At 33.0% G+C, this 10375-nt stretch overlaps 1 protein-coding gene across 1 annotated transcript in view; it reads right to left on the bottom strand.

The window, feature by feature from the left end:
- Window positions 1–10375, bottom strand: part of LOC127730263 (autophagy-related protein 9A-like) — a 38606-nt gene that overhangs the window by 5966 nt on the left and 22265 nt on the right. Inside the window, exons 17-20 of the mRNA XM_052238564.1 lie at window positions 4455–4634; window positions 3528–3611; window positions 1626–1692; window positions 27–148 (exon numbers count right to left, since the gene is read on the bottom strand). Coding sequence (XP_052094524.1) covers window positions 27–148; window positions 1626–1692; window positions 3528–3611; window positions 4455–4634 — 453 coding nt within the window. The remainder of the gene's footprint in view (window positions 1–26; window positions 149–1625; window positions 1693–3527; window positions 3612–4454; window positions 4635–10375) is intronic.

Raw genomic sequence — 10375 nt, 5'->3', positions numbered from 1 at the left:
TGTAATATTAGATAATGGTCACTCACCCCTAATCCTAGTCCTGTAGTGTTGACAGAAGGTAACATGCCTAAAGACATTCCTGGGAGTCTTGATGTCATTAAACCTCCATCACCTTGCATAATACTGGGTGAAACTAGTTCCTTTTGGACTGTAACATAAAGTATTCTCTTTAATATTATGTTACTACTGTAAGTTCAAAAATTTTGCGTCCATTTATTATTGTCGAATGTTGAACATTTGACAAAAAATGAGAAATTAATTATTGTGATATCAGGAAAGGCTCCATACAAATAATGTTACCAAACTTTAGAATGCAAGGTTTTCTTGTTTAAAAAACAATAACGTTTGAATAGTTTGAAATTAACAAGTCAAAGAAGCATGAATTAGGTGCAGGGAACATTGAGATGTATGGATGCTTATGCAACGCTATTGGAAATATATAAATATTATATCTCAAATAGTGACTCTAAAACTTACCTAGTCAGAAAATTCTGTACATTTTACACTAGGAATCAATTGGAAGAGCATCTTATACCTGTATATCAATCCTAGCACAAAAACATGTTTTTTTCAAAATCAAAAAATTTTCAGCAAACTTTAATTTTTACTTCATTTTTTCCCTCCAGTTTTCACAAAAAACAAAACTGGCCTTTCTTTAATGGATATAAACACGGTGTATATCGATTATGAAAATTGTTTGAGTTAATCTAGACTTATCATAGGACAAAGAAGTGTTGACATACAGACAGACAGAGTGATTATACTACAGGCCAAATCTTTAGTTATTGATGTCAAGGTTAAAGTAAACAAGAGTGCACACGCTGAAATGTCCGGCCTGTTTTACTGACCATTGATTTAATTATTCTATGCTGAAAGTCTTAAAGATAAAGGTTTTACTACAAGTATCACATAAACTTAACATTTTTAAAGATCCATGACAATGAGGTCAAGGTCAGATAAAAACTGTCACACAGACAGGTACACCTTACAATTATTCAATACACCAAATATAGTTGACCCATTGCTTATGGTAATTGAAAAACAGACCAAAACACAAAACTTATTGTTGACCAATGAACCATGGAAATGAGGTCAAGGTCAGATGGCTAGACAGACATGTACACCTTACAATCATTCCATACACAACATATAGTTGACCTGCTTCAAGTAGTATATGAGAAACGAACCTTATCACGTAACTTTTACCTTGATCACTGATCCATGAATTGAGGTCGAGGTCAGGTTAACCCTGTCTGACGGACATGTAGATGTTGCAAGGAACCCATATACCAAATATAGTTATCCTATTACTCATAATAAGTGAGAAATTAACATGACAAAAAACTGTAATTTTTTTTCAAGCAGTCACTGAACCATGAAAATGAGGTCAAGGACAATGGGCATATGACAGACAGAAACTTCGTAACATAAGGTATCTGCATACAAGATATGAAGCATCCAGGTCTTCTACCTTCTGAAATATAAAGCTTTGTACAAATAGTTTACGCCGCCGCCTCAGCCACCACCGGATAGTAATACCTATGTCTCACATACTGCGACTTTCTTCGCAGGCGAGACAATAAAATTGTATCTGTTATGAGACATATTTTCGTTGTCAATATTACCTTGCGTTTTAACATTCTGTACAAAAATACTGCGGTTTCCTGTCAGCTTCCATTCTGGATTTGTCATCTAAAATAATGTAAAAAAATATCACAATTTCTTGTAATGCTGCCAGGTATCTCTGAAACCTTAATTTTTAAAGAAATTCTAAATACACCAAACACCAAAAATTTTGACAAATATTTACATATTGATTAAAAAATTGTGTATCAGTGGTGGAATCTTGTTTTTCAAATGATATACAAATTCCATTGTCTTTTTCAAGGATCTGCAAAAAATAGTCTTCTTTCTATATAATATGATCAGGCATGGCTGCCTTTTTTCGTGTTGTCATATATTGTGATATCAGACGAAAGTAAATAAATTTGACATCACAAATGAATTTAATCCAATGAAGAACCAAGATCAAGCTAACCACACTTTGATTAGATAATTCTGAAATTCTGGTTATGGCTATACCATCTCTATCAGCTAATTTCAAATTCAAAATTTCAAAAAAATAGACACAAGAGTGCACACGCTGAAATGTCTCGCCTTCTTTACTAATCATTGATATTATGTTGATAGTCCTAAATATAAAGCTTTATTACAACTGTCACATAAACTTAACATTAACCAAGTAAACTAAACATTGACCAATGAACCATGAAAATGAGGTCAAGGTCAGATGAACCATGCTAGGCAGGCATGTACAGCTAACAATTCTTCCATACAACAAATATAGTTGACCTATTGCTTATAGTTTAAGAAAAACAGACCAAAACACAAAACCTTAACACTGAGCAATGAACCTTGAAAATGAGGTCAAGGTCAAATAAAACCTGCGTGACTGCCAAATACACCAAATATAGTTGAACTATTGCATATAGTATTAGAAAAAAAGACCAAAACTCAAAAAACTTAACTTTGATCACTGAACCATGAAAATGAGGTCAAGTTCAGATGACACCTGCCCGCTAGACATGTACACCTTACAATCATTCCATACACCAAATATAGTAGACCTATGGCATACAGTACAAGAAAAACAGACCAAAACACAAAAACTTAACTATAACCATTGAACCATGAAATGAGGTCAAGGTCAGATGACACCTGCCAGTTGGACATGTACACCTTACAGTCCTTCCATACACCGAATATACTAGACCTATTGCTTATAGTATCTGAGATATGGACTTGACCACCAAAACTTAACCTTGTTCACTGATCCATGAAATGAGGTCGAGGTCAAGTGAAAACTGTCTGACGGGCATGAGGACCTTGCAAGGTACACACATACCAAATATAGTTATCCTATTACTTATAATAAGAGAGAATATAACATTACAAAAAATCTTAACTTTTTTTTCAAGTTGTCACTGAACCATGAATATGAGGTCAAGGACATTGGACATGTGACTGACGGAAACTTCGTAACATGAGGCATCCATATACAAAGTATGAAGCATCCAGACCTTCCACCTTCTAAAATATAAAGCTTTTAAGAAGTTAGCTAACGCCGCCGCAGCCGCCACCGGATCACTATCCCTATGTCGAGCTTTCTGTGACAAAAGTCGCAGGCTCGACAAAAACTAATGGTACAAACTCATTTTACAATTAAAGACTATAAGTTGACCTGAGGAGGTGTTTTTTTTATCTGTTTGTCCTGTTGTGATGCTAAATCATTGTTGATTCCACATTGCCTTTTACTCATAAGTGTGCTTGCCTTGAGTGCAGGAGGTCAGGGTTTGATCCCCGACCAGGTCAAACCAGAGACTTGAAAATTGGTATTTGCTGTTTCTCCGCTAAGCATGTGGCATTTCGGAGTAAGAGCAAAGACTAACATTTTCTTGCATTGAACATGCATTTAACTTGTCACTGGATGTTAAACCTTTCACTGATAGCTTGTACATATTACTTACATGAAAGTGCATAAGAGATAATTCAGTTTTGCCACCTTCTGACTGGTTTTCTTTACTTGGTTCATCTTCAGTGTTTGGTATCCACTTAAAACAATTGTACGACAGATGATAAAATCCATACAAATATATCAAACATATAACAAATTATAAAATATATTCATCAATGCGCATTCTTAGTCATCCATACTGGCACTTACAATTTTTTGAAAAATAAGTATGAATTTATCATATTAATAAGCTGTCTTAAGGGTGTATATTCTAGTTGAATGTTTTAACATATAAAACAATAAATATACAATAAAATGACAGTTTCTTGAATATTTGTTTCCTGAAAAGTATATAAGACACTCTTTTATACACGTTTGATAATCATGAAGACAATCAACAACAATTGTTTATGTAGCACAATATCAAAGAAATTTAAAATTGTTACTTCATTTTACAATTTCAAAACATAACAGCAAAGATAATCACATGACCTTTTTCTTTTCTTTGTTCATATGTTATTACAATCCACATTTCTTCATTGTCTGCTGTCCACCTACCAACCCCTACTCTTCCATTCTTTTTTTCCTCTCCCTTTCACTCTAAATATTTCTTAACTTCATAATTCGTAATTGTTTTTTGCACTCCAAATATTTTTAAACTTCATAATTCATATTTGTTTTATACTTGTTTTTATAATAAGCAATTTTATAATCTTGTATAAAAGGATATTTTAATAAAAGTAACATTTTCCCAATTTGGTTGTTGAATTTATAAAATTTGAATTGGTCAGGATCACTTCAAATCTCGTTTGAAATGTCATCCAGATATTTTGAAGATTAGTCAATCAAATATGAACCTAAAATAATTTTCTTTATCCAACAGAGACTGACTATTCCTTGATGTTATATTTAACTAGTACTAATCTGATTTCAATCTTACTTGTGGATTTCCATGTTTTTTAATATCCATTTGAGCAAAAGAACAAACATCCCCAACACCAGCTACGTCCACTGTGAAGTTACGGAAGAAGTCTACGATCTGTAGAGATTGGTGTCTCAGTGAGAAACACAAGATAAATGGAGTTATCAAGGGACTGAATAGCTCTTCTAATAGATATGCCTGTGAAAATAATCATATGTAAAATGAAATAATATAATAAATTTCATACAATTATTTACTACCTTTATACTTGCAGGTTTAAATGTTACATGGATGTAAGATGATACAAGCTCACCAAGTCAACAAGAGAAAGATTAAGAAATTCACATAATAAGTGAGTAAGGAAAACATATTAAAGGGAAATTACACTATTGTTTATACGCATCGCTCTCGGCACCGCTATAGTGTCGTGACCGTATTATGACGTCGCCGTTTCGAGTCTGTCGTAAAGGTTGCTAATTTCTAAAATGGCGGCCCGCTCAAAGGGACGTTCACTAAAGCAAGAGAAAGCAAATGACCTTTTGATTTAAGTGCAAAAAATTAAAATGCTACTCGAAACGGACAAAATGTATGGCAAAAAAGTAGCCGAAAGTGGTCTTGATATGGTCTTGAATTACCTTACGATTGGGTTTAATTCAAATGAGTTACTCTCTTTACATAAAGATATTATTATTATTATTATTATTATTATTATTGAGTTAGTATTTACATACAATACCATTTATACAATTGTTTTTCTTAAAGGTTTATCAATTTCACCGAAAAATATTGTTAGATATGAGAAATATCAACATTTTTTGTTGATCTGGTCTTTATTATTTGTAGCGAAATCCGTCAGCTCAACTTTTTTTTGTAGAAAAACTTTTTTTATTTACTGTAAAGTTTATATTTTCATATATTAACATATTTATTGATCTCGCAGATTTCTTAGTTTCACGAAGAAAAAAAATATTTAAAAACAAAAGAGATATTTATAACACTTTTTGTCGATCATTTCAGTATAATCAAAGCGTACATCGGCGAATGTGAAATCCGTCCGGTCAACTTTTTTTTTTAGAAAAACATTTTGTTTTACTATGAAGTTTAAATTTTCATATAAGATAACTATTAATCTCACAGATTTCTTAGTTGTATGAAAAAATATTGTAAAACAAAAGAGATATTACTAGTAACACTTTTTGTTGATCAGTTCAATATTGTTAAGCGTACATCAGTGAGTGTGAAATCCGTCCGGTCAACTTTTTTTTGTTTGTTAGATTTTCATAAAATATAGTCTAATATTTCTAAGGTCTTCAAATATTATAACAAAAAAGTTCTGACTATTTATATCTCATCCGGTCAATACGGGCAATTGTCCTGTCATTAGTGTAACCCAACTGTTGGCAGCGTATCGTCGTGATGCGGTATGTGGGAATATACTGGAAAAAATAACAATATACCAAGAGTAACAGCATGTAAGCGTACAGCTTCCGGAATTTGTAGTTTTCTGTCCAACAGATGGATGTAAATAAGAACAATGAGTTTCAATGTTCCTTTGGTGTCAAAAGCCTCTCTCTCTCTCTCTCTGTTTCTTTTTTTTTGGGGGGAGTGGGGTATGGGGGGCACAAACACATGAACACGAGTGATTCGTAGAGTAATCATATTTGTTGAAATATCAAACGTTATTTAAGAATAACGCCAGTTAAACATCACTGTAAAAGAAGCATACAAAATTTTACATCGGTTGCTGGCTGTCGAAATCAAAGAAAATTTAGCACCGTATTATATAGTACATTATACGCAATCTTCCTTTAATGCTTTGTACAGGCTTACATAATTTGGGCACAAAAAAAATCATATTTTGTAGTATTTCTTCAAACTGTCAATTAAAGCGAACTGTACGACCAGCAAGTTAAAAAATAAGGCCGCTAGACGTCAGAGCAATCTGGGAATATCAAACACTATGCCTAGTTATTTTTGTACTATTGATGACCGTTCTGCCTACAACAACAACAAAAAATCCACACTGTATATTTGGCTTTTCAAGACTCCAACAAGAGAAATATTTAACACACACACACATGTATTTATGTAGAGTAACATGTCTTTCAGAGTGCTAATCTGTAACCATCACATTAAGGTCCATCTTGTGAAAGATTATTCATCTCATATAGAAAAAAATTTTGTTCTGATATTCATGTAATATTTGCCACTGAAAGTTTTGCAAAAATCAAGAAAAAAACGAAAACAAAAACAAAACAAAAACTAGTAATTCAGATGTAGGTTCGTGTTCAGATCACTCAATGTGTTTACTTGCCTGTCAACAAACAGTGATATAGGGAGATTGTCAGATTCCGATCATGACTGTAAAGGACAACCATTTGTTTAATACAAAGGTAGCTGATTTACTCTTGATACCTTGGTTCTTTAAAAAAAAATGGCCAACATGATATAGCAGAGTGCTGAAAGTGGCACACACACAATCAATCAGTTATTTTCAAATTACCTATCATTAATCAGTTTTGGCAAACAAAGTATATAGGCTATACCATACTGAAACATAAATGTGATAAAAGAATATACAATTCAAGAAAGAGAGGTGCACCAACAGAAAATAGAAACTGCAATCTTTCTTTTAATTTCATCCTATGTCAGATCTCAAAATTTTAACTCTTACCAGAATTTATTCGATCTTACAGTATAACTCGGAAGTTTCTAAGTTGAACTCGAGCTTTAACTAGAACTGTTACTCGAATAAACATTCGAACTAAAAATAAAACTTTAACTCTAAATTTAGCTGGAACTCGAACTCTTATTCTACATCAAAGGTTATCCACACTCTCATTTGTCATCTGATAAAAAAATTCGTAAGGGTTCCACGGAACCCAGTGTCTCGCCTACTTTTGCTGTTAATCGCAGGCTCAACAAAAATGAGGAAAAAATCAATAAAATTATTCCTCTCGTTACTATCTTTTGATTATAAGAAGCTTCTGTCCAAGTTTGGTATAAATCTAGGATAGTTTATGGATCTAATAAATGTTTTAAAAACTTTAACTGCATACTGTATGTAATGTTAACTGGAATAAAAACTAAGTCCATTTATAAGTAAAATACGGATAAACAGGTACAAAATTTTTACAAATTTTCCTTCGAGATACAAGGTTTTGATCATAAACAAGCTTCTGTCCAAGTTTGGTACATATCCAGGATAGTTTAAGAAAGTTATTGAAATCTTAAAAACTTTAACCACGGAGTGAATGTATTGTTTCCTGGCAGAAAAACTAAGTCAATTTATAAGTCAAATATGGAAAAACAGGAATTTTATTTTTACAAAATTTACTTCTGGATACTATCTTATGATCATAAACAAGCTTCTGTCAAGTTTGGTAGAAATCCAGGATAGTTTAAGAAAGTTATTAAAACTTCAAAAACTTTAACCACAGTGAATATTTGTGGACACCGCCGCCAACAACGACGGAATGTAGGATCGCTATGTCTCGCTTTTTCGACTAAAGTAGAAGGCTCAACAAAAAACTAGAGTTAGATAAAATATATCGACATGTCCACAGAAACACGGATAGATGTAGCAGAACAAGAAAATAAACTAGATCCATTTATTACAAATTAAAAGATTTTTTTATTACATATCAACTGGGAATATTATATGTTCCTGATATCAATATGGCGATGTGTATTTCATTGTCAATTAACTCTAAATTATCAGATGCATTGTATTTCTCATAACATACCAACGTTGAGCGATTAATCGAACGGTTATAAAATATACATAAAGTTTTAATACACAGGCGATGAACATTGAACATATTATGTACAATGAACATGAAACGATGTATGAAAAATGGGTGCGGGATGATAGAACTCAGAAAAAAATTTGGTTTCCACAGTTCGAATAAATTATGAAGCGTTGTGTAATTACGGAGCCAATTTTAAATTCCTACCGAAAATAGGTTTCTTTTAACGTGCTGAGTTTGTGCCATTTTTTACACAGCATTTCAGGTTTTATCTTCCCGGTGTGAATGGACAAGCTAGTGAAATTATGGTAACGAAATTATTCTGCCTGCAGTCTAAAAGGAACGTGTTACTTTTCAGCCCGGATACCCTCAGTCTTCCGAGGTAGAAGATTCTTTATCTGGAAGCCGAAAATTATTTCTATAATACGGCATGAGGCAAACATTCGTTTTCCCCATACAACAAATGCAATTTAAATAAAATGCTCCGCAGGGCGCAGCTTGATACGACCGCAGAGGTCGAACCCTGAACAGTTGGGGCAAGTATGGACCCAACATTCAAGCTTGATACAGCTTTGCATTTGGATTGTGATTAAATATTTGACACAACATAGGTTTCTGACAAAGAATGAATGTGGTCTAAGAACTTAAAAATTTTAAATTGGACATTCACCTATTATGGTCCAATATCCAAAATCTAAATACATGGTTAGATTCAGCATATCAAAGAACCCCAAGAATTCAATTTTTGATGAAATCAAACAAAGTTTAATTTTGGACCCTTTTGACCTCAATGTGGACAAAGTTGATAACGGGGCCAAAAAATCAAAAATCTAAATACATGGTTAGATTCAGCATATCAAAGGACCCAATATATTCAATTTTTGTTGAAAAAAAACAAAGTTTAATTTTGGACCCCGATTTGGACCAACTTGAAAACTGGGCCCATAATCAAAAATCTAAATACATGTTTAGATTCAGCATATCAAAGAACCCTAAGAATTCAATTTCTGTTAAAATCAAACTAAGTTTAATTTTGGACCCTTTGGACCTTAATGTAGACCAATTTGAAAATGGAACCAAAAATTAAGAATCTAAATACATGGTTAGATTCGGCATATCAAAGAACCCCAATAATTCAATTTTTGATGAAATCAAACAAAGTTTAATTTTGGACCCTTTGGACCTCAATGTGGACCAATTTAAAAACGGGGCCCAAAATCCAAAAACTAAATACACGGTTAGATTCAGCATATTAAAGAACCCCTAGAATTCAAGAATAAAACCCCATTGAAATTGGTCAAGAAATAAGCAATTTATACAAAGTATCTTCTTTTGCACAATACTGTGCAATTAAATATTTCTTGCTATTGCGCAATACTGTACAATTGATAATTTCTTGCTATTGCGCAATATTGTGCTATTGGATATTTCTTGCTATTGCGCAATACTGTGCAATTGAAGATTTCTTGCTATTGCGCAATACTGTGCAATTGAAGATTTCTTGCTATTGTGCAATACCGTGCAATTGAAAATTTCTTGCTATTGCACAATACTTATTATATAATAATTTACACATCCTGTTTGGTGTGTATCTCCTACCATATCATTATTATTTGCTTTTAAATATAAATCAGAAATAACCAACTTAAAATGGAAAATTTTAAAAGAAAAAAAAAAGAAAAAAAAGGAAAAAAAACCCCCCCCCCCCCCCCAAATTTTTTGAACCCCCTTATGATTCATCACCCCCAAACTCAATCCCAGCCTTCCCTTTGTGGTATGGTACCTTGCAGTACAATTTCAGAGAGATCCATACACTTGAACACAAGTTATTGTCTGGAAACTAGAAAAATGTGTTTTTTGGCCCCTTTTTGGCCCCAAATTCCTAAACAATTAGGGCAATTAACCCCAAACTCAAACCCAGCTTTCCCTTTGTGATTTGGAACATTGTAGTACAATATCAGAAAGATCCATACACTTACACACAAGTTATTGTCCTGAAACTAGAAAAATGCTTGTTTTTTGCCCCTTTTTGGCCCCTAATTCCTAAAATATTGAGGCAATTACCCCCATCATCAATCCCAACCTTCCCTTTGTGGTATGGTACCTTGCAGTACAATTTCAGAGAGATCCATACACTTGAACACAAGTTATTGTCTGGAAACTAGAAAAATGCTTATTTTTGGCCCCTTT

Source organism: Mytilus californianus, unplaced genomic scaffold (genome assembly GCF_021869535.1).
Source record: "Mytilus californianus isolate M0D057914Y unplaced genomic scaffold, xbMytCali1.0.p SCAF_2, whole genome shotgun sequence".
NCBI lineage: Eukaryota > Metazoa > Mollusca > Bivalvia > Mytilida > Mytilidae > Mytilus > Mytilus californianus.
This window is presented reverse-complemented; position numbering and strand designations above follow the sequence as displayed.